Source organism: Haliotis rubra, unplaced genomic scaffold (assembly GCF_003918875.1).
Source record: "Haliotis rubra isolate DU_JTF1 unplaced genomic scaffold, ASM391887v1 Scf450, whole genome shotgun sequence".
In the NCBI taxonomy this organism is placed as follows: domain Eukaryota; kingdom Metazoa; phylum Mollusca; class Gastropoda; order Lepetellida; family Haliotidae; genus Haliotis; species Haliotis rubra.
In genome coordinates, this window is record NW_025767136.1 from 287572 (window position 1) to 313795 (window position 26224).

A 26224-nucleotide genomic window follows, 5' to 3' on the forward strand; every position below is an offset into this window, starting at 1 on the left:
AAGAAGAAGAATTCCATAGTAACAGCTCGGCGCTGCTCCATCGCATACGTTGTAGTCGATGCAAACGTCCCAATACAAATATCTGTTCTTCTGGGTCTAAGTCCTGCCTTTCGCAGACGATTCCTGATTGTTTGGTCCGATACCCGCCTCAAACAAAGCACGTGTCGTAGACTATAGGTGCGGTGGGGTAGCTTCGTGGTTAAAGCGTTGGCTCGTCACGCCAAAGACCTGGTTCGATTTCCCACATGGGTACAATGTGTGAAGCCTATTTCTGGTGTCCCCCGCCGAGATATTGCTGTAATATTGGTAAAAGCGGCGTGAAATCATACTCAATCACTCGTAGTATCGGTGCCAGTAGCCTGTTGATGAACCAGATGTAGCCATCTTGTGTAGGGCTGATGACTCTGGTTTAAAATCTCAGTTGTTGAACTGAGCCGAGTATGCTGATCCTTTAAACGATATATGGTGCCCTGAAGTTCAAATGGCGTGCAGCCGCAGACTGGGTCGCTCCAACCTCAAGATGTCCCATGGCGATGTTGCGACTGGCAGAATAGTCTTGGCATTTTCCCACTTCAAATATGTCCACAGACCTTTGGCAAAATGTTGTGTGACATTTGACTTTATCGTCACTGCGCATGCTTGTCATAACTTGCACGTGCATTCCGCTTTAAATTTCCTTTCCTCGACATTTTCGTGCAGTCTTACAAAACTTGCTGCTTTAAGCTGCCAACATGTAAAACTGTTGTGTTCACCAGTTAGAGAGCATGTGACAAACATCTCCCAATCAAAAATATTGCATTTGTATTTAATGTTTCTGGAATAAACAAATTGAAGTGTCTCATTAACTTCTTTGCATTTCTTTTCGGGGAAGAGCGTAAATAACAGTGAAAACAAAAACGAGAAATGTATTCAAAATTTATTTCACAGCATAATTTAAAGTTATATTTACATATATGCAGCAATTGTCAAACGTGCATTACAAATTTACTAAATGTCATTCCACGATCCTTACACTTATAAGGTGTAACATTTAACACAGAAACGTGACATAATCAAAGTGAAAACATCTTCTAAAGCTGTAACAAAACGTGGTATTTTATTTTACAACTCTTAAAATAACATATGTATATCAAAATATGTACGTTAATAAATAAATACAAATCCAATATCAACAAATCTTAATGCTCGGCTTTGTTTTGTTCAGATCGGACATTGTACGTAGGAGCGAAAACATGGACCGAAGTTCAGATATACTTCCATAAACTGGTCAAGGTTGACAATCAAAACATAACCCTATGAAAAGCACATCAACACCCAAACTAGGTCAGTTGTCCTTGTATAATAAAATGTGGTTCATGTAGGTTACATGACAGTGTTCATGGATATTTCCCTCAGGCGAAATACTTCACTCAAAATACGATTAATTAACGTCATATGTCGTGTCATTTAATTACCGTTAAGCTTGGTTAAGAGTTCGCAAGCATCTTGATGCTTAAAGGGAAATATCTTACGTGACAGTTCTGAACAACCAGTGCTTTACGTATGCTCAAAATAGAAATACTACCATTATGTATTGCCTCATAGTGAAGTTGATTGTACTGGTGGGAGTAAACAAGATAATAAAGGGTATCTTCGGAGGGAAATGACAAGATAAAGAATATAAACTACTTGCGAATATTCCGTTGCCTATCAAAGACATATGGTTAAATCATCATAACGACTCCTTAAGACGTGTGTGAGATGGCTCCAGTGTGAATGAAACGTATAACATAGGTAATTACTGCCATCGCTATTTGTTATGAATACTAGTCATGCTGTTAGCGTTCATCTAAGTTACAATTTGGGATGGAGTGCTAAAGGCTGCAGTATAAATACTTTGAAATTCGTACTTTGTCAGAAAATCGTCCAAAGAATTGAGTGAGTGGGTTTCTCGCTGCTTTTAACAATATTCCAGCAATATCAAGGCGGTGAAAAACGGGCTTCTTAAATTGTACCAATGTGGCGAGTCGACCCCGATTGGCGTGACGAGTGAACGCTATAGCACAAGGCTACCCCAGCGCCCCTTTAAAGAAGTAACGATTGTCCGTATTTCCATAACGAGGATTTATATCGGATTCCAAACTAAAATACTTTGGCGAGATGATTAACAAGTTTCAAAATTAGGTTTTCTTGAAAGTTCATTGGTTATTAAGTCTGTATTCATTCAAAATCATAGAAATTAAGTACTTAAAACCTTTTCAGTTTAAATGGCCCCGCTGTCAGTGAACAGTTTGGTCATACTTTTCATAAATCTGTTAACATGAAGTGTTACTTTACATCGCCTGTAGCCCTTGGATCAAATATCGGCTTGTTAGTAGGTTCAGATAAATCCCTGACCTCTTCAGTAAATAACATAGAACAGATGATTGAACATTGCTGTCATGTCATGTCATGTCATGTTATGTCAATTGTTAAAGTCAGTTTTGGGCGAAACCGAACATGTTTTGTTGGGGTACCTTCATATACAGAAAACGACGTAATTATTTGCTTAAAGGACTTATAAAACTTTGTATGGAGTGCCCATGCAAGACAACTCGCATCAGCAGTACTTCCATCTGGATCATAAGATCAAAAAAAGTTAAAAACACCGAAATATTTTATATTACTTCCGTGTTATATCATGACGGTCAGATTATACGGAATTATAAAGAATTATTTTAGTTGCAAATATCGAATGGCAATCTGTCATGCTACAAAAGGCTTTTGCTGTGGCTGAACTTTGAACAACACTGTGTTAATTGTAATCATATTGACTGCTGTGCCGAGTGGAAAGCAAGGCTTAGTTCAGCTTGTGTTATTTGTTATTCTGAGGGATCGCTCAACTACACCGATGATCTATATACTAGTCTGACATAGTCTGCATATACAGGTCCTATATGCATTGGGGTTTCTCAGTTAATTTCCGTTCAGATCTGTTCACTTCTGCGACAACGAGCAGACGACAGCCAGAAAGACATTGGTCAGTTGACGTGAAGTTTGACTTCTTGCGACTTGGCTCCACAAGACGGGCGAAATATATACGTGGACTAGAAAAATATATGGGTCAGACACACTATGTGACCCTTCACATCCGTCGTTCTCTTCTCGTGGCAGACGATAAACTATCTGAGACTGACTAAGGCTGGTCACCTGACGAGAATAATTGACCTTGGGAAAGGAAGGTGTACATTCACGAAAAATCGCTTGAGCATTGCACGTAAAACAAGGTAGCAGTTCATTCGAAGGCACACAGAAAACACACTATACTCCTAAGTGTATTTATATCCCTCAGAAATGAGTTCCCGTTGTCTCGCCTTCTTGAGTCTCATCTCTCGCGAGAAGACGTGCTGCATTTACAATATTGTACACACATTTGCTTGTACATCACGTGAACCGTCTTGAACTTTAAGCACAGAAGCAAGAGCATTGTTGATAGTCCTCCTCACTTTTTTCTCCACTTCCGGCGAGGCTTCCACATAACACGTGGCCCCTAACTTCCTCGCGAGGGTGTTCCCCTCGGCCGCTGAGATGGGTTTCTGTCCGTTCGAGCGGAGAAGTCTGAGAATCGTTGTCACCTCACGAAGATCGGCCTGGGTTCCGACTAGTATATATGGCGTTTCCGGTGCGATCTGACGTATTTCCGGTAGCCATACGTCCTGCACGTGTTGGAGAGAGTCCGGTTGTACTACCGAGAAACACACCACGAAAATGTCCGTTCCTTCGTATATCTCCTTCCTTATCGGCCTCTCATCCTGAAACAGAAAAACTCCATTACTCCACTCGCTCATTGAACGCCAAATTAGCCTCAGAACTCCTTCACTAAATGCTGAACAAGCTCAGCCATCGAACACCCTAAAGTCAAATTAGCAACGGTCTAAGCAAGGAAGGTTATCATTAGTTTATCGCGATCGATTTTGAGAGTATCAAGGTTCCTGGAAGCGTGACTGGTTTTTGTACGGAATCGCAATATGGTGCAGGATAAAACCAACACCAGGTTTACTTAAAATAATCAATAACTACGGTCCACCGCCCAACTGGGGAAGAGGGCTATTTATTTGACTCGGTATTGGGGAAAAACAAATATTTTAATGGCAGTGTCGGGTGTGATGAGCTTGCGTACTTAAAGCAGCAATATGTAATTGTATACGAGTGAGTGAATGGGTTTTAGCCCTAGTCAACAAGAGAAGTTAACCAGCGTAATCAAATCAGTATGCCATGTTGACATTGGACAGCGATGACATAACTGTTGGTGACTTCACATCTGAGAGACCACTGTGGTCTTTAACTTCAGTTGATACGAGAGTGATTAATTGAGTGCGTATAATTTTACGCCGCTTTTAGAAAACGCTGCTTTGAAAACTACGTATCAGCTGATGCGGCTGGGTCGCCTAGTGCTAACACACACTTATGGGGTCCGTTTCAGACCCGGTTAAAACTTGAGCTTCAGTGACCCATGCTTGTCGTGACAGGCGACTAACGGGATCGGGTGGACAGACTCGCTGACTTGGTTGACACATGTCATCGTAGGTCATCTGATCGAAGCTCATGCTGTTGATCACTGGATTGTCTGTTCCAGACTCGATTATTTACAGACCGCCGCCATATAGCCGAAATACTGCTGAGTGCGGCGTAAAACCAAACTTATTCACTCACACTCCCCACATGTGTACAAGGTGTAAAGCCAGTATCTCTTGTCCCCAGCTGTACACCTGTGGGAATAACGCTCTGAAACATTTTGTGGAGCTCAACGACCATCGTAAGCAAACAAGGTTCTAGGATTCAAACCTACCAGCAGATTACCCCAACATAGCCAACTGAAATGAATTAAAATGCGCCGCTGGTCCACATGACCCCCTATATGCCAGCAATATCACGTGGGGCGACACCAGTAATGGGCTTCATCCACTGGACTCATGTGGATAATCAAACCCGTCTTCAGCGTGACAATCGAACGCTTTAACATACATACATACATACATACATACATACATACATACATACATACATACATACATACATACATACATACATATATACATACATACATACATACAAATATTTCTATAGCGCCGATATCCAGTACAACTGCTCAAAGGCACTTTGTTTTTCCTCGATCATTGGATGTCCATCACAACGACACATCGTATTTTCAATCTCAACTCCCTGGGGAGCATACAACTCTTGCTGCCTACTAGGCGCACCGAGTTAATGTGGCTTTCCCATCCTTACGAGGTACCCATTCACAGCTGGGTGGACTGGGACACATACTTTGTCCAACTTCACTGCACGTTGCTGTACCCGCAACTAGGTGTTTGCACGTATTCTGTTCATCTACCAACGGATTCGTGGGTTCTTTTAAGTGCACAGGGTTGTGTACTGTACACTAGGGGTTGTGACAACAATGAAAGAGTCTGCACACAAAGTTGACTCCAAGGTTTTTACACCCGGTCACAGGTGGGCTCGATCCCGGCACCTCCAAGCTCGCTGGACTACTAGCCTGGCGCCTTAGACAGCTCGCCCATCGCGCCCCGGGCTCGACCACCACTAAGCTAACCTAAATCCCCATTAACATAGGAGGTTCAATATTCGAGGGTGAGCGAATATAGTTTTACACAGCTTTTAACAATACTCATGGAGGGGGACACCAGAAATGTGATTCGCACATCTACGAACATGGGCCTTCGGCGTGACCAGCGACAGCTTTAACCACTGTGCTAGCCCAATATGACCTTAAGGTCGTACATAGAGGCATTGTTCTTCCGTCCTGCCTCTGTGTTTCTCTGCACGATTGGACGCAGGCCCGGAACAAAGCTCACAGCTAGTTACTGTGTTGTATGTGATCTCTCTGAAGATTTCCGTATGGACAAGTACCACTTCAACTAGCTGGCAATAGCCTAATTACATGGAACCTCTATTGTTCGCCTTGAAGTGCATAAAACGAGTGAGTACGTTTTTCCGGCGCTTTTAGCAATATACCAGCAATATCAGGAGCCACCAAAATCGGCTTTACACATTGTACCCATGTGGGGAATCGAACACGGTCTTCTGACGAGCGAACGCTTTAACCATTAGGCTACCTGCTCGCTCTATATTGCATAGAAAGCAGACAGATATGTGGACATTGCACAGAATCCAGGAACTCGTCATCTAACATATTCTGTTATAAGATACCTGTACTCCAGTTTCTCACAGCATCGTCATTCACTGCTCGTCTACAACATCACATACATAAATATGAGAAATCTAATTCCATCTTCTACAGAAAAATATCACAATGTTCGTTTCTATAGTTCCGCCTTATGAGACAACTGACACACAAACGGGGGATCGAATGACTAACTGTCCAAAGCCGCCGGGGCGGAGACCAAGCTCCTCCGACTGCTGTCTCTTCAACATTAAATCAGCTGTTTCGTTTCCATAGCAACACCGCTGAGATAGCTTTTCTAGTACATTATACTAAAAGAATGAAACCATGTATCAAGTACGTCGACAGGATACCAATATGTAGCCTCGATCAGGGCATTTGATACATGAATCAAGACCCCGATTATGAATATGTAACATCGCTCGCTGAACGCTCGTTCGGGGCTGATGGTCCATGTGATGGGATCGGTGTGAGTGTATACGCAATGTTACCGGAATCCTCGTTAGGGGGAGATCATTTTTAGAGTACAATCCGAAAGAGGCTTATTGTGGAAAATGTAAAAGCGCTGCCGTTAACGTTGTGATGACGCTGTAAGGAAACGATCTCAGGTGCGCAGCTCTCCGCTAAGCTGTAGTCACAGCATATGCAGAGAGCGGCCAGATATACATGCACGCATGTTTCCTCGAGCTGTTTCCATAAGAGGGTCCACAAAAGGATTCCTTAATGGCCGGGATTATCGAAGTCCGCCAAACGATTACCACATGGCCTAGGGGGGTGGTCTGTTGGAACAATGCTTGATCGACACCACTTTGTAGTAGCTGCCCATTGATGGGTTCTACTAGTTCTAGCCATGGAAGTAATTACGCCAAACTAGAACGGCCTCGGAAGCCGCCTTCATTAGACATAGGCCTTGCCATAGCCTTGCTCCAAGGCTGCACTGAATGTAGACTAATGTTTAGTCTCTGAATATATATAATTTTGATAGTAACAAACAAGCCCATTTAAATTGAAAAGGATCCCCAGTGAGACCAGAGATGCAGAACCTGAACCTGAGGAAATCTAGACTTGCTTCATCCAGGGCTTTAGCACTGCAGAGAGGGCTTGGCAGTAGGGAAAATAATGTGGTTCAGGGACTGAGAGACAGACTATACTGAATGCTGAGCCCATCGATGTATAGTAATTCAATCCTTTAAAGAGGCAAGTTTAGATAAGCGGACACCAGTCTTTTAGAGGGACAATATGTTAATTTCATTAATATTTTATAGAAATGATAATTTAAACTAATAATTATTACTTTAGAGACTTGTGCAAGTCTAGCATACCAATGCATGACGTTATCTGCATATATGCACTATGTAGACGGAAGCGCTTGTTTTTGTTTCCAAAATAAAGACATGGTCGCCTGACCACATTTGGTTCTGTCTTGAGAATTGGTGATTTTTTAAAAAGAAAAGGCATATCGGTCTCTGTTAATGAGGATCATTACCTTCTTGATGTTAGAACGAACACCAAAAAGGATTTACACTCGACGAACAAAACTGTTAACCTTATTTTTGATATCGATAATATTTATATTTCAAAACTTTTCATAGAATTATATACATGCGTTGAATGTTATTGTGTTGTTTGGCTACCTTGCCATAAGGTCAATCACTTGATACTCGAAATAATCAATTGCGTACAACGATGCTCATGCTGTTGACTACTGGATCCAGACTCGATTATTCACAGATTGCCGTCAGACCAAACTAAAACTCGAAATATAATGCTTGTCGTAAGAGGCGACTAACAGGATCGGGTGGTCAGACTCACTGACTTGCCTGACATGTCATCGGATCCCAATTGTGTAGATCGATGCTCATGATGTTGATCACTGGATTGTCTGGTGCAGACTCGACGATTATTTACAGACCACCGCCATATTGCTTGAATATTGCTGAGTGCGGCAAGCAACAAACAAAAGCTTGAAAAAACACCATAAGCAGATCTAGAGTGAGAGGTTTTACACCATCTTCATAAGTATTCCAGTTGATAACTAGATTGTCTGGTCCAGACTCGATTATTTACAGACCGCCGTCATATTAACTGGAATATTGCTGAGTGCGGCGTAAAACTAAACTCACTCACTCATAAGTATTCCACTTTTTTAGGCTTGATATAGGAGGAAAGACCGAGTGATATATGCCTAGGACGTTTACCACTTCAGTGAGCACGGGTATACTGTTTAAAAACGGAACTCGAACAAACGATCATGCCTAAGGGACGCAACTCTGATTAGCAAATTGCTTTGCCTTAGAAGACGAATTAGAAAATATTTAGAATAAAACGTCCTTCAAGAAATCTTTCCCATGTCAAGGACCATGTTGACCTGCCCTGATTCCTACACCGCCCGTTCCACTGGAATACAGGGTCTCACATGCAGTTAAATAGAACTGGCATATCGCATGATGGTATCAGATCGAACATCTGTACGAGAAGCAACGTTTATTGCCAGATTTGCATTATAGATCAAGGAAACAGCATCGTTGTAGTTAACAGGGGTTATGAAACTGACGCATGTGTGTAAAACAACCGCGTACATACTGAATATGCGTTCCACTAATCATAGCCCGTGAAAAAACACGCTGTAGAGCCTGACAAAATAATACCTGTAAGAGTTTGAACGGTTCTATTAGCCTCCGACTCTCCCGTTAGATTTGCTACACCTGTTCAAAAGCTGCACACGATTGAGGGGGAACACGGGCCCCCCAACGCTCCAGGTTTTTTCACACAGACATGAAAGACTATGACAACGCGATACGATAACTCATCGGACCACACGGCCAGGATGATATTTGTAGCGATAAAAATTCGCCGTATGTTATCTCTTAATGGTTAAAACAGATCCGGATTGTTTGTCCAATGGATGGGGAAACAATGATATCTGAGCACCGCCTGTGTGCATCTGCATCGGAGCGCTGGAATCCAGGAACTGACAACATTGGACCAATATGAAGGCTTTTGGCACCATTTCAAACCAGAAAGTCAGGCGATTGGACGCTAGCGGATGTCGCATGAAACAGAACTCGGAACGTGTTCTTAGCGCTTGTCATGCATAGTTGAATCGAGGTTAAGTGACTTGATATTTTTATAGCTTACAAATGTTCTGGTTGCGTATGGGAAGCCGGGGTAAGACGAATAGATGCACTACTGATTCCCTTTGTAACAGTGCTTTGGCACGTTGACCTTCAAACTGATGGATATTCAAAACCTTGCCACGTGTCTGGGGTTGAATATCGGGCGAGAGCCCAATGTCGGTGCGTTTGCATGGAACAGTGGAGAGCGTCGTGACATTATAGCTATTACAGCGACATCGAAGCTGAAAACAGCTGATCCCAGCCAGTATCGAATTAATGCAGAAACAATGGCAGTATGTCATTTGTTCGCGCTTTGTCAGGATGGGTAATCCAATGGTGTTTCATGCCGCAGTTTTAAAACATTTTGGGGGCCTATAAATAAATTGGCGTTTTTTGTTGAAGGGCCTATACATTGGCGTTTTTAGTTGAAGGGCCTATAAAATGGCGTTTTTGTTGAAGGGCCTATAAATAGGCGTTTCTTGCTGAAGGGCCTATAAATAGGCATTTCTTGCTGAAGGGCCTATAAATAGGCGTTTTTTGCTGAAGGGCCTATAAATAGGCGATTCTTGCTGAAAGGCCTATAAATAGGCGATTCTTGCTGAATATCGTTGCGATTTGTCTCATCATGAGTGTCATCACCAACATCAACTATCATCATTACTATTACATTCAGACGAGGGTCGTCTGTCAGTTCTCTTTCTAAGGAAGGGGGAGGTGAGGTAGCCTAGTGGTTAAAACGTTCGCTCGTCACGCCGAAGACCCGGGTTCGATTCTCCACATTGGTACATTGTGAGAAGCCCATATTTCTGGCGTCCCACGCAGTGATATCGCTGGAATATTGCTAAAAGCGGCGTAAAATTTAAACCAAACTCACTGACTCAATATTGAGGAAGGGATCTTTCAATCTTTAGGTGGATGGGTGGGGGAGGGTGCGTCCGAGGTTTTCGAAATAGAAAAACCATCCATTAACGTTTGTCCTATTTTTTATGGCACATAACCTGTTTAGTCTTTATGATCCTTTAGTCCTTTATATTTAATCATAAAACGTCCATTACATCACGACCCCCACCTCCCCTCTAATGTAAACGGCCGGTCCTTACAAATACAAGGCACGTACGACGTAATCTATCCGACCTACATCTTCACCGCGGATGCTGACGTATCATCGTACCTTACGATAACACGTGATAAAAATGTTTGTATTACGTATAACAACATCAGCAGACTAAACAAGGCTGCACTTGGACTCTGACTTGTGACAAGGCACATGACTAGGTGTAGTCAGATAGCAATCTCGGAGTACCTAGCGGTCAGCGTTATCTACACGGCGTACGTGATACTGCGTAGGTCGGTCACGTGCTGACCCTGGCCTTGACCTTACATTTTTTTCAAGTCTACTATGATTGATATCTGTGCTGAAATGTATCGCTATATGATCGCTCATTAGACATTAATGTAGGTATTTCATACCGCCTTTAGCTATGTGTACCGATAAAAGGAAAATAGTTTCACAGCCTAAGGTTGAATGAAGACAGAACTGTAACATAAAGCCGGAAACGCTGAAGGAAGCAGTGTTAAAATATGTATCACATCATCTCATAACAAACTGAAATCAACTAAAAATCAATACGTTTCACAAACCGTGTTGTGCAGTGGTAGCATCTGTTACCACTGATATGGTCACAGCTTTCATCTCTGCTTGACTTGTTTTAATTAACTGACAATATGAGACAATAAATACGACAAATTCGTACATTACCTATAGCTCACCTGGATATTGTTCATTTACATTTATTATTAATCATTTTAAGTGAAAGGTGCATCGGCTACCATCAATTAGAAAGTATTCAGGCAAAGGGACAGTGTGTACCCAAAATGGCTACCAAGGTCGCCATGTTTGATTTGTCTAACATAGCTCAATTACTACAGGGACGGTGGGGCAGCTTAGTGATTAAAGCGTTCGTTCGTCACGCCGAGGACCCGGGTTCGATTCCCACATGGGTACAATGTATGAAGCCTAATTCCTGGTGTCCCCCGCCGTGATATTGCTGGAATATTGCTAACAGCGGCGTAAAACCATTCTCATTCACTCATTCACTCAGTACTACACAAATATATAAATATCAAACAGTGAAAGAATTATATATAAAATCAATAAAATAGAACGAGAGTTATTTAATGTTGACTAAGCTCAAGTACAGAATCCTTTTTCAAAATACCGAGAACTTCATAAATCAGTTGTTCTCTGTTGATTAAAAGCCACGTTAATATCGTTTCTTGGTCTACGATAGGAAATCAGATCTCTGTTCTATGAGCATGTTTGATAAAAACAATAATTTACGTTTTGCAGAATTTACGATACACTAACAACGTCACTGGTGTATACTGGGTTCACGAAAGCTAATTTATCTTTGCTATCCATGCAGTACCTACCAGACTGTTACTTCTATCGTGGTAAACCGCAACCCTTCAAAGCCTTAACATGAGGTCCTCAAACACATCTTACCCGTGAAGATCCGGGTTAGAACTGATCTTCAATTCCCCATGCTTGTAGTAAGAGGCGACTAACGGGATCGCGTGGTCAGGCTCGCTGACTTGGTTGACACATGTCATCGGTTCCCAATTGCGTAGATCGATGATCATGCTGTTGATCACTGGATTGTCTGGTTCAGACTCGATTATTTACAGACCGCCATCATATAGCTACAATATTGGTGAATGCGGCGTAAAAATAAACTCACTCATTCAAACATACCTGAACATTGTATATACTTGTACTATGGGCCTGTGGTCTTCAGATCTGAATAAGGGGCGATGGGGTAGCCTAGTGGTTAAAGCTTTCGCTCGTCACGCCGAAGACCCGGGTTCGATTCCCCATATTTGTACAATATGTGAAGCCCATTTCTGGTGTCCCCCGCCGTGATATTGGTGGAATATTGCTGAAAGCGGCGTAAAACTATACTCACTCACTCAGGTCTGAATAAAAGATTGACTGGTCTGAATCAAACTGTTTTACCTCTTCCACTGTGTCTATCAGCTCCAGCTTGATCCGTCGACCTGCCAACTTTAGACTTCCTGAAAATACAAAAAGGGGAGTTACTATTTGTCCAGGAGTGCTTGGATTTAAGAGCTGCAGTTTAGAGTTGACTGTCCCGATCTGTTGTGAAGGTGTGGCAAGGTGTAATGGAGTCTAGGCTGCGAGCATGCGATCAAAATTGGTATGTTTACATAGCAGCATGAGATCGCCTCCGTGGTGTAGTGGTTAGAGCGTCAGCCGGAGAGCGGAAGGTCGCGGGTTCGATCCCCGACCGCGTCATACCAAAAGACGTTAAAATATGCTACTTGTTGGTCCCTGCCTGGCGCTCGGCATTAATGGGGAGACTGGTCGGCTCGGAGACAGTATAATGTGTCTGAGTGGGGTATTCATGCTTCGCTGCGGCATGGTATCTCAGTGGGCTAGCACTATAAAACCAGCTTCAGTCTGGGCTAGTACAAGCAGCCGCACATACACATACACACGCATGCACGTTGTCATATGAGCGAAATATTCTCAAGCACGACGTTAAACCCAATTTCACCTCACCTCACATAGCAGCATGCATAGCAACATGCAACTATAGTTCCTTAATCCGTGCTAATGCCGCTGGTATAGTGCTGGCCTAAGAGATACCATGTCGCTGTTTAACAAGGGCACGTCACCAAGACATGTTAAACTGACTCCGATCAGACCAGAAATTTCCACGTAATACCAAGCGCCAGGCAGGGTAAGTACAAGACCTAACTTTTAACGTATTTCGGTGGACGTTGTTGGGATTCGAACGGCAGAGTTTAAGGGCTGAAGGCAGACACCCGATCCACTGCACCACGGAGGCGTCTCTTCTAAAGGCATCCCGCCCCACAAGATCCCACATACCACCAAGATAAGTGTTAGAAGATATACCCACAAAGTATTGTTTTCATTAAAGGAGATTGGATCTAGAGATTTGTGCTTTTTTGTGACAGCGTGACCTGACGGCATCAATCACAGGTATGTCTGGCCCAGGCTCGATTATTATACATGTATATTGCTGATATTATCAGGTAAAGAAATAACTCTTGGTCTTAAAGGGGGAACTTCTGATCCATTCTCAGGAAAAGGTTTCACCCAAATCGAAGAGAATGCTGGAATGTACAAGAAAAAGAGTCCAATTTTAATAGCTGGTTTGAAATAGAACTTGCCTGTGTCAAGACTGCATTCCTGTGTGTCAAGAAAGATACAGTGTTTATCTGCACTCAGAGGTATGTTGTACACAGAAAATAAACATCAGCTTGGACGTCAATTATATTTTTCTTAACATAAGCTATTCTTGGGGGCATCATAAAACACTGTGCAGTAAAAAGAAACCTGTGTCAAACAAAGGCTATAGCTGGGCCTTGACATGCCAACGAACGAGCAGACAGAAGTTGAAAGGTCAGCCAACTGAGAATATATGATTTCTTTGTTAGTTGCTTAACACCGCTAGCGGCATTACACAGGCTATATGACGGCGGTCTGTGCTGGTTCTCTGTTTGTTTGTTTCTCTGTTTGTTTGTTTGTTTGTGTCTGTTTAACGTCATACTCAGCAATATTCCAGCTCTGACGACAGTCTGTAAATAATCGTGTCTGGACCAAACGATCCCGTGATCAGCATCGATCTACGCAAGCTGGGTACGATGTGTTCAACCAAATCAGCGAGCCTGACCACCCGGTCGTCTTTTACCACAAGCATTGGTTGCTGAAGACCTGTTTTAATAACAGAAGAGTCTGGACCAAACAATCCAGTGATTAGTACCATCCCACACCATTAAGTACAATGACAAATATATATGCCAAGTGACCATCCAATGACCACCCCGTCATCGCCCTGTAACCACGCGTCCCCACGGGAGGGAATATATGAGTTGGGGTTCATCATGAGAGCTTGCTTTGTTAAATAAAGGATTGGTTGGTTGGTTTGTTGTTTAATGCCGCAGTCAGCAATATTCAAGCTATATGGCGGCGGTCTGTAAATAATCGGGTCTGGACCAGACAATCCAGTGATCAACAGCATGAGCATCGATCTACGCAATTGGGATACGATGACATGCGTCAACCAAGTCAGCGAGCCTGACCACCCGAGCCCGTTAGTCACTCTTACGACTGGCATGGGTTACTGAAGATCAGTTCTAACCTATCTTCCTGGGTACATGTAGAGGAGAGAAGTTATGTAGGTGTCAAGAAGACATTGCTTCATCTTTGTGGCAACCGGAGTCTTTTCGAACGGCTGAGTAATGTTCGCGCTTAGCAGTAAAATTGCACCCCTTACTATTAGGGATCCGCTGATTATGGGTTCGAATCCAAGATTCGTACCTGATCATGAACCTTGCCTGATCATGAGCCTTGTCATGCCCGTGCTAATGAGTCTATGGTCAGCGTACATGTTGGTCTTACCACATTAAAATGCCAGGCAAATAATAACGGAAAATACTCAAAAAGGTATATCCATATTTTCTTCACTCACTAACTCATACCAAACCATATTTCATCCTATTGCCTCACTAATTAAGGACGCTGAACCTATTTCTACAGACGGTATCATAAATTAGGAGGTCCAACGAAAAGAGACGATGGGCCAGTGGAAAATCTAAACTTTCTTCTTTCAAAAAACTACCGCAATAAATGAAGCAAAGGCTGGACGGAAAGGGTAAATAATATAGTTCAAGGACCAATGGCCTTGTTCATACTTTTGATGGTGGTGTTGGAATTGGGTTTAACGTCGTGCTTGAGAATATTTCGCTCATATGACGACGTGCATGCGTGTGTATGTGTATGTGCGGCTGCTTGTACTAGCCCAGACTGAAGCTGGTTTTATAGTGCTGAGATACCACGCCGCAGTGAAGCATGAATACCCCACTCAGACACATTATACTGACTCCGAGCCGACCAGTCCTTGTTGTACCCATTAATGCCGAGCGCCAGGCAGGGACCAACAAATACCATATTTTAACGTCTTTAGGTATGACGCGGTCGGGGATCGAACCCGCGACCTTCCGCACTCCGGGCGGACGCTCTAACCACTACACCACGGAGGCGGACCCATACGTTTGAAATTTCAACTAGAAAGTAGGTTTCATTGCTACACCGCTTCATAACTTATGATAGCCTGTTATATTTTTACCAAGTCCGTGTATCGTGTTCCCACTTTTATCATTTTTCAGTTATATCTTAAAGGGCAAAACTTGATCTGACCACACATCTACCAAGCATTCGTTGTATAAAGTACATTGTCTTGTGCACTTTTCCCAGCTCAATATAAGTGAGTTGGATTGCGCCAGAAATGGTCATCATTTACCAAAACCCTAATACATATTAATGAAAACGAACATGCAGATAAAATCCCACCGATGCAAAGAAAACGATTTATACTGAAACATCAAATAAAATACAATGGCTGACCGTCAGATCGGAACCCATTTATAACTGCCATATTTCTAACTTTCGCTAATAACCGTAGACACATTATCTCAATATTTAGGTCTGTTTCGCATTACAAATTCCAATAGTGCCAGGCATGGTTATGTCTTGTTATATTGCCTTGGATACGACACCTTGCCCTGAATAAGACACCCTTGCCCTGAATAAGACACCCTTGCCCTGAATACGACACCTCGCTCTGAATATGGCACCCGTATTGATTTTCTAACTGACAATCTTCTGTAACAAAATCCGCGTTTCTGCAAACAACCGTGGCACACGCTGTACTTTGGTTGGGATTTCGCTTTTAAAACATGGCTGCATTGTGTCTCAAGAAAGTCGCTCTGCCGTCTCACAGATCAAATGAGAGGATGAGCTCTCCCCTAGTAATATGAGTCACGTTGATGTAGAAGAAAGTGAAATACAACACTAGTAAAAATATACCGTGTTTAAACCAGGAAAACTTGGCATGTGGGTTGTGGTGTTGTGCGACCCATGCACGTGCAAACTGGGTTTACAAGGGACGTAACTGTTGAATCTCGTATTCAAGGTCGGTCATTTCTCTCAGGGATGGTTAGCGTTTGTAAACGCGGTTGACAGGCAGCTATTGAAAAGCTTGTTTATGGACCCAAAGAGATAATGACATACTGTTCAGAGTGCGTGACAAGGCTACATATAACGCTTTCAAAGGGTTAGATTATCTAAGGGGTTACACGAAATATGATAATCTGAGTGAATGGCGGTTAGAAACCCGCAAGGATTCGGGTAAGAATTGGTCTTCAGGAACCCATGCTTGTAAAAGGCGACTAGTATGGGTGGTCAGGGTCGCTGACTTGGTTGATGTCTTCGTATCCCAAATGCGTAGATAGATGTTCATGATATCAGTCACCGGATTGTCTGATCCATTATTACAGACAACCGCTCTACGTCGTATAGCTGGAAATTTGTACGGCGACACCAACCAAAAAAACCCCAAAATAAGAAAGAAAGACTGCCGATGAGATTGTAAGACATTGGACATTGAGAGAAAGAGACATTGGGTAAACACTACTCAACACTTTATACCCATCGCAGCAGTCTCTGAAGACGGTACAGTAAATCTTCCACACCGCTGTTGTGTGTGCAGTCACCCAAGGACAAAGATGGCAGGACAAAGCACTAAATATATGCATTTATTGCTCTTCACAATATGCCACAAGAGTTACGTCCCCTCATCGTGCCAGAATCTGCTGCTGGTGTGTCTTAAATCCTGGTCAGAGGCTTCGGTTATCAGCCACATCTTGTGGAAAGTGAAAAACTAAGGAGCAATAATGGATTGACTTGACGCACGTGCTGGGTTCGAGGCCCGATTACCTTGCCAGGTCTGTCAGCAGCAGACCAATGTTATTTGGTTTCACCCACGTGGAAACTCTGAAACCAACATTACTTCCGGCTTTCATCCCATACCAAGCTGACTGTAGAAGCAGTGTTAACCCATCGTCAAACATTACCATACACGAATTATGGAAGACCCCAAACCGTTACAAACGGTGAGTTTCTGGTTTCCCAAGCAGTGAGTGAGTATGGTTTTACGCCGCTTTTAGCAATATTCCAGCAATATCACGGCGGGGGACACCAGGAATGGGCTTCACACATTGCACCCATGTGGGGAATCGAACCCGGGTCTTCAGCATGTCGAGCGGACGCTTTAACCATTAGGCTACCCCACCGCCCCGTTTCCCAAGCAGCCTCTACCTAGAGCTCCCGACCCTATACTGTCCTTAGCTTTTATCACTACGTTGATATTGTCTGTATTTTATGAGTGAGTGAGTTTTGTTTTATGCCTCTTTAGCAATATTCCAGCAATATCACGACGGGGGACAACAGAAATTGGCTCCACACATTGAACCCATGTGAGGAATCGAACCCGTGTCTTTGTCGTGACTAGCAAACGCTTTAACTACTAGGCTACCCCACCGCCCCGTATGTTAAGCTACTAGCGGAATTTTGATGGGTTTTACTATTGATAAACCTATCGCTATTCTAATTTGCATTTGAAAGCAGGCATTGACATACTGCACGTTTCAGTTTGAAAAAAACATCAAAACCATCAAACAGAACAACATGACCTTCCTATTTTTGGAAAGGCAGAAAAAGGAGACACACATATTTTCGTTGGGGGTGCTAGGGGGAGTCTAAGCCTGTCTAGCTTCTTCAACAAAGAATGCAACATGAAGGTTGCTGTCTAACAAGCGTAAATAAACCTCGTGTAAACACATTTACACTTACTGGTAAAAGTTATTCGTTGTGTCACAGCTGGTAATTCAAGTTGATGTATTCCTGATGGTCTGTCATAACTGTTTAGCAACAGCGGACTCAACTTCTGCAGCGGGGAGTGAAATCAATAACACAGCCCATCGAACCCTGCCGTTACCGACAAACGCCAGGGACGTTGATGAAGCAGCAAAAGTGATTTCAACACTTCTACCCTCTTCACTGGGATCTGCCATCCTTACAGGCATAGTTACAGTACATCATCCACACGAGAATTGCACGTCAGACCAAGGCCACAGCACCCTAGGATTGGCTCTCAGAATGAGTATCGGATGGCCCAAATAGGTGAACTCTCTAGAGTAACATTTAAAGTACATATCCCCCACGAGGATTGCACGCCAGATCATGGCCACAGCACCCTATGCTTGGCTCTCAAAATGTGTACTGGATGGTCTAGATAGGTGAACCCTCCAGACGAATTTCTCGGTACGTCATTCCATGATAGATCAGATCCCCAGTAAGCCACAAGATTCGACAAACATGTGGATCGATTGGTCAAAATGGATGAACTCTCCATACAAATATTTACATCACGTCTGATTTGATAGCATTCCATGACGGATCAGATCCAAAATGAGCCACGTTTGTCACAATATGCGACTAAAATGAGGATCGGTTGGTCAACATGTCTGAACTCTCTCCATAAGAAAAGTTAATAGATGCCTGTTTTATCGGTACACATCCCATAACAGACTAGGACCTCAGCAAGCCATACTTGTCTCTAAATGCAACTACAATGCAGATTGGTTAGTCAAAATGTATCATCTTTGCGGACGATATTTATGTGAATCGATAAAACATTCCATGGCAGACCAAAGCCACAGTAAGCTACGTTTGTCACAAGATGCGACTAAATGGAGATCGGTTGGTCAGAATGTGTCAATTTCCGGACGATATATAATTGACCTCGTTATTTCTCCAGAATTGCCAGTCGTAAAAACTGACTGCGTGGCTCTGACTAGTTCATTGACAAGACGCTGCGATTTGTTCTGGAAATTAGCTGACCAGGTTGTAAATCAACACTTGTTTCATCAGTTACTGAATTAGATCAAGATTTCGCAACAACCTCCATCCAAACCACAGACATGCCTTGATTACAAAGGGTACGATATCTTAGCTCGTCAAACCCAAGCCACTTGTCGATGTACAATTCATGAAACATATTAGCTTTCTGATTTTGCTCCCATAACCCATCATCATGCCCTCTACTCCTTTGATTTATTTGATTCGGCCTTGAAGTAACTGTGCTTCCAACGTTGTAAAGAAACCGCAAATTTCAACATTCCTAGTTCCGTCTCCAGGACGTAGCCTTGTGCTAGAACTGACTGATTGTGGACATGGGTGGGAGTAATGACTGGGCTTAGCTCGCAGTGTACAGGTAGGCGACTGTTCTGTTCTATTTGTAAGCCTCTATAACCAGGCCACGACTCGTGGGTGTGGGCGGAGACTTGCGAAACACCAACCGTTCTCTAGGTCACTGGATCCAGTGTTGCTTAATTTCACGTGGCCTAGAAACATGGTCGTGTCACCAAAGGTACGTGGGTGGGTTACAGGCAACACCTGTAATTACGATAGATGACCACCTTCTAGATTTAGTTCAAGTATTACCTTTAATTAATATCGGCTTACCAGGGTTACCTGGCATCTTACCTCAACATAACGATTCTATAACAAATTGCCATCAATTAAAACTCGACATGGCACCCGAAATATTCGACTAAAACACTGACTACATACGGTTGTCCAGTATTGCTGATTAATGGGAACCCTGTATATACAGGCCGGCAGATGAGATTCCGAGCAATATGCGGATAATACGTGATTAAAACTCTGTCTTTACCAGACTTCTGTTGATACCGGGTAACCCTTTTCTAAACCCTTAACATGTTAACATCTTATGAGCACCCTAAATCGGATTGCCCACACTAAGAACCTTTTATATAAAGGATTGTTCATAATAACAAAATCCTGTCTAAACCGGACTATTTTGAGTGCAAGCCATGTTTAAACTGGGCTATTCCAAGTGCAAACTCTGTGAAAACCAGATCCTTACGAACACAAAATCAGGGCAAGCCGGGTTCTTCTTAATACGAACACTGCCCAAACCGAACTATTCGTCGTAGTCAGGTTGTTCTAATCAGCCAGGATTCTTACAAATGCGAACCCTGACCAAACAGGGCTATTTCTAAATTGAACTCTGTCCAATATGGGCTGTTCGTAAACTAAAATACTCTTTAAAAGGTAATGAAATGAAATCTAAATACCAAGTATAATAAAAAAAGATAAGCGTTGACCACACACTCCTATGCAAGAACGTTTATGTCCAGGACCACCAAAACATCCGACAGTAATACACGTGCCGCACACAGTAGCGCCACAAACGCGCATTGGGTGGCACTCGTGATCTTGACACTATGAAAGAAGGTCGATTATTCAATGTGTACCATTATGTCTGCCAATCTTAATATGGTTTCTGCTTATCATATACTTGTGATTAACTTGATATCATTCATTGTTTGTGTATGAAGCTGCGTCCGCAACGTGTAGAGTGTCTACTGGCTATTGCCAAGCTGGACACTGACAGAAGCCTACAGTGACCAATACTTTCAATGTTTCCCTGTCTGTGATAACCAGACTACGGAACTGGGACCAATAATTTCAACATTTTGACGACTGACCCCGTTCAGGGCATCCAAAATCAGGATCGATTGATCCAACAACAGGCCCGACGGAATCGAGTTTAAACGGAGAATCAAACTGCTGCGAACTCTCATCAACCTACTGAAGTATGTGTTACGGGTCAGACATTAAGGAACCATCTAGATGCAGCTCATCTCCAAGCCGCTCATGAGGGCCACGTGTTGTGCCGATCCTTAAAATCGTCATGTTGAAACAAGCGCCCGAACTGGGATAACCAGAGCTGGTCAGGTGTCCTGTTTTCAGCTGATTCCCGATTTACTTTGCGTTGTATCGATAGACGTTCCTTTCGCGACGCGTGTCAGTTAACGATTTATATTTAAGGGCGACAACGCCACCGTGCACGAATCGTCGATGCGCCCCATCAGCTGTCCCACGGCCAGCAATGAGCCCTGACCATGTCCCCGTGAACATGTATGGTACATGATAGGGAGACCCAAGAGTCAAAGTAATATGTCGCCAGCTTGAACTTGCGTAGGCCCTGCAAGAGGAGTGAGATTGGCTACCTTAAATCGCCATCAGGAGATATGTTTCGTCGAGTGAATGAATGAATGACAAATCATGGAGTCAAACGTGAGTTATCTTCTTTCCCATTTACTCCGGCGCGAAAAACCTTCAACTTCCGGGACGTACTTGGCAACAATGGCGTTTGCTGATACGTTGCTTGGTGACCGGGAGATAGAGGTCATGAAAGTTACAGAGCTAAGAGAGTGTCTCCGCGACCATGGCCAATATGAAACTGGTAAGAAGTCTGAGCTTGTTGAGAGGGCGAAAGGGGTCAACAAACTTTGTTATCCATCAATTCCAAAAGCAACAAAGCAGCCAAGTCTAACGATTCGACAACTTCATGAAAAGTTGGTAACACCCATGAATATTCCTGATCAGCAGAATATTATTCTGGGTATGGGGCACTTGTGCAATTACACACTAACGATTACAAAACATCATCCTTGTGTATACCCATCGTCCTATAATCGTTCAAGACAAGATAGCGGTTATAATACTTACTGTCATACTTCACTATTGTAGTGAGTTATTTTTATTATCTTACCAACGATGCCACTATTACCATACAAATGATCTACTATTAGTCTTACCATTTTGGATTTTTTTAAAAATTATTTCCGACTATGCTCAACTTTTTAGAACAGCATATAATCACACCACACCTTGGCTAATGTACATTCTTGACCAGACAGGTGTTGCCGCCATGATCCTCAGCCTCAGGTGGTGACAGGTTCAGTGTCCGGGCATGTTGACAAGGCCATACAAACAGATACCAAACACCGTCTTCCTCCACGTCACTCAACTCCACGGTCACTGCACTTTTCAAACACATCAAACAGACAATGCGTTCACCCTACTGTGAACCTCTGCATACTGGAGCGACCTGAGTACTGCGTAACAGTCGGATTAACACATGTCCGGTGATGACGGGTGTGTGTGTGTGTGACGTTCAAGATTACTGCCCTTAAACAACGTGAACCCGTGAAGATCCGGGTTAGAATTGATCTTCAGTAACCCATGCTTGTCGTAAGATGCGACTAACGGGATCGGGTGGTCAGGCTCACTGACTTGGTTGACACATGTCATCGTATCCCAATTACGTAGATCGATGCTCATGCTGTTGATCACTGGACTCGATTATTTACAGACCGCCATACAGCTAGAATATAGTTGAGTGCGGCGTAAAACTAAACTCACTGCCTGTCTGCCAGGCATTTTTATCTTGTGCTATACACACACACAGTGTATTTGTTGGCTCACCAGTATTCCAGCTATATGAAATCTCTCTGCATAAATCAACCCTGGACCAGACAATCCACTGATCAACATCATTAACACGATCTACGCAACTGGGATACGATGACATGCATCTGCGAACCTGACCACCCGTTCCAGTCATCTACCCTTACGGCAAGCATGGATTACTGAAGACCAAGAAATGGTTCCTATACAGAGCGTAAGGGAAACGGCATAGTTAATTGATGAGCGTTATTAAAGAGTCATTTGGTCTCTTCTGAGAAACAAGTCAACTAAGTCAATCATCATCGTCGGGAAAAGTTGCAAATTTATTTCCCAGTTTCTCATTGCTTTAAGCATATGCAACAAAGTACAAAACAGCAGTAAGCAACACGAGAGTCATTAGTGAACACGGGACCAGCCCGACCCAGTGGCGGGAAATGTGCATATCCCAGCGTGCACACTTAAAGAGAACCAATCCGGCAGTCTAAACTTGAATAACACACAAGACAGCTCCTTCGAGCTGGTGGATGTTGAGACGGCGTGAACTTACACTTAAAATAGCGCCAAGCAAAGTTGTTCTTCGCCGTAACGCGAGCAGCCAAGTAGAAAACAAAGTTTGAGGAATTTAAGCAACTCATTTAACAGATAGATACATGTGTGCCGGGCGGCTCCACCTAGCGGGAACGTTGAGAGGATGATGGTAATGTTATTTCAGACTGCAGCTAAGAGAGAATTTTAAGTTTAATTACGATTTCTAAACGACTTCCGTAACTAAATGTATCCGATTTGGCCTAGTTCTCTGACTACTGATGTAGGTAAGAGTGTTCAAACCCTCCTTTCTCTTCCCCACCCCTTTTTAAGGTTCCTGGATCTGCCTATGCCATGAGTATCGATCTACGAACTCGAAATACGATGACATGCATCAAATGACCCGTGAAGGTCCGGGTTTGAATATTGATCTTCAGTAAGCCATGCTTGTCGTAAGAGGCGAGTAACAGGATCGGGTGGTCAGGCTCGTTTGCCTGGTTGACACATGTCATCGGTTCCCAATTTCGTAGATCGATGCTCATGCTGTTGATCACTGGATTGTCTGGTCCAGACTCGATTATTTAAAGACCGCCACCATATAGCTGGAATATTGCTGAGTGCGGCGTAAAACTAAACTCACTCACTCACATGCATCAAATAAGTCAGCGGGCCTGAGCATCCGATCCCGTTAATCACCTTCTTCGACAGGAAAAGGATGAAGACCAATTTTAACCCGGAGCTTCACGGGTAGCCTATATTGCACCCAATACATGAACACAATGAAAATGACGGATCTCACTCTCGAAATACCCCTCAATCTACGAACACAATTAGAGCAACTCACCGAAATACCCCATATACATGCCACCATCAAAACGACGAGACACCCAAGGCGTAACGTTACACTTGATGAAAGAAAGGTCACGAAAGTGGAAGTGACCTCCATCACATGACCTTCACCTTAAGCTGATGGAAATGTTTTAAGATGACGAGCCAGTTAGTCCTAATGACTCCCACACATCGATGGGAAATCAATGCCACGATGCCTGACACTTTGCCATATTGCATAATGAATACAGACCATATCTGCATGTTTACATTCTTCAATCAAAAGTCTTCAATCTAAATGATGAATCACAATATAGCATACTAATTAACCCAAGCTCCACTCCCCGTGTGACCTTGACCCTAAACTGTAGACAACATACGAAGCGTCTAACATTGCTCTTCCATGTCGACACACGACATCAAAAGACAATACCTCAGATTCCTCATGTACGATACAGTAAACTACTGCTATACCGAACTCAAAGGGACCATGAGTTTCAGTTCGTTATAACCGTAGTTCGTTATACACATTTTACCAGAATATACGAATGTTCGTGACAGAAAAGACAATTCTTTAAAAGCTGTTCGTCATGAACGAGGTTTACTGAATATGCTTATCGGGATATCATGGGTTATCCGGGGTAATAATGTGCTGTGCCTTGATTGTTAGCGCTATGAGCATACCCAGTGTGGAGTTTGGCGCTATATAAATGGACATATTATTATTATTATTAAATTCGTGAAACCAGTGACCGATACTGTGAGCAAAGATCAACGCCATCGCCTACGACGACAAGAAATGACCTCGGTCTACCCGACCACCAGGTTCGCTACACCAGGGCTTGGTCTCCAGACAATCACGTGACTGCGACCATGAATATCCCACCCGACATGGGTTAATGAAAACCAATTCTAACCTGGATCTTCACGGGTCCGAGGTAATAAGGTTATCTCGGTTATCTGTTATAACATGTGTTACAATTGGGATTACACTTTCCCAGTTAATTCAAACCCACACTCTCAGACTCAGGCACCTAATCGCCAGCACACAAAGTCAGCCATCTAACCCACTCAGCCACCATAAATCCCAGTCTGACAACATATAGTCCAGATCGCGTACTTTATGTCCCCTTCTGACAATTGTAATTTGGCACGGATCCCACGGCAGAAAGCTATGACTTTAGGGTTATCTTGGTTGAAAACTGGTGACTGAAAACCTGTACTGACAGAGTGAATATTGTACTAGTGTGAGTGAGTGAGTTTGGTTTTATGCCGCTTTTTTGCAATATTCCAACAATATCACGGCGGGGGACACCAGAAATAGGCTTCACACGCTTCAGGGAATCGAAACCGGCTCTTCGGCATGAGGCGCGAACGCTTTAACCACTAGGCTACCCCACCGCCCCGAATACTGCACTTCATCAATTTCACGAACGTTTGCAAAGAGCATCTGGACCAGACAAACCATTGGTTGACCCTGAACATATGGGTTACGATTCAGAACGGAACGAGAGAGTAGGTTTAGTTTTACGCCGCGTTTAGCAACATCACGGCGGGGAGCACATACTGTACCCATGTGGGGAATCGAACCCGGGTCTTCGGCGTGACACGCGAACGCAATAACCACAAGGCTTACCCACCGACCCAATTACGGAAAATAAACCAGTAATATAAACTCATCGTTACAACGACTGGTTGCTCTTCTGACAAACACAGGCGGGTCCCTGATAGGCATAATTTGAAAGTACGAGGTATATATATGTGTACTTAAAAAAGACAGTCATGTAATATTTGTTTACTGAAGTGGAGGTACGATTCCAAGCCCATGGATCCTCTGATTCCGTCTGTTAGATCTCCAAGGCCAGAAGACTTCCGTGATACGTTTCTCGCCTCCAGTGTACACGTGCGGATATGTCAAAGGTGTATCGCGGCATGGATCAGATCTGTGCACTCTTACAATAACATGTTTTCGTCAAGACAATGCGATCAGACAGTGGCATAAATATCGCAGATGGGAGAATGTGGAGTTGGAGGATGTTTATCATTGAAGATGTTCTCATGTGCGCAATGGACGCGGGGCGCAGAGATATACGCTAAGCGTACTAACGTATCATTATTCATTGTGGGGTCAGGTGGGAACTGTCGGTGGTACGTCAAATGCTGGTTTTAGAGTCTATAACACAATCTGATCTCAGATCGTATTTCGAGACAAATTACATAAGAACACTTCAAAATTATAGGTTTCCTTTCTGTGCATATGCTTGAGTAGGTGGATGTAGGACATTTGTGTCGGAAGTAAATTATGTTGTATCAAGCATGCTATTACTTCCATTTCTATGTATACGTGTATATAACATAGAT

At 43.2% G+C, this 26224-nt stretch overlaps 1 protein-coding gene across 1 annotated transcript in view; it reads right to left on the reverse strand.

Annotated features, from left to right (window-relative positions):
• Window positions 1-904: 904 nt before the first annotated feature.
• Window positions 905-26224, reverse strand: part of LOC124289897 (cdc42 homolog) — a 31413-nt gene continuing 6093 nt past the window's right edge. Inside the window, exons 2-3 of the mRNA XM_046726570.1 lie at window positions 12296-12354; window positions 905-3770 (exon numbers count right to left, since the gene is read on the reverse strand). Coding sequence (XP_046582526.1) covers window positions 3372-3770; window positions 12296-12354 — 458 coding nt within the window. The 3' untranslated portion in view covers window positions 905-3371. The remainder of the gene's footprint in view (window positions 3771-12295; window positions 12355-26224) is intronic.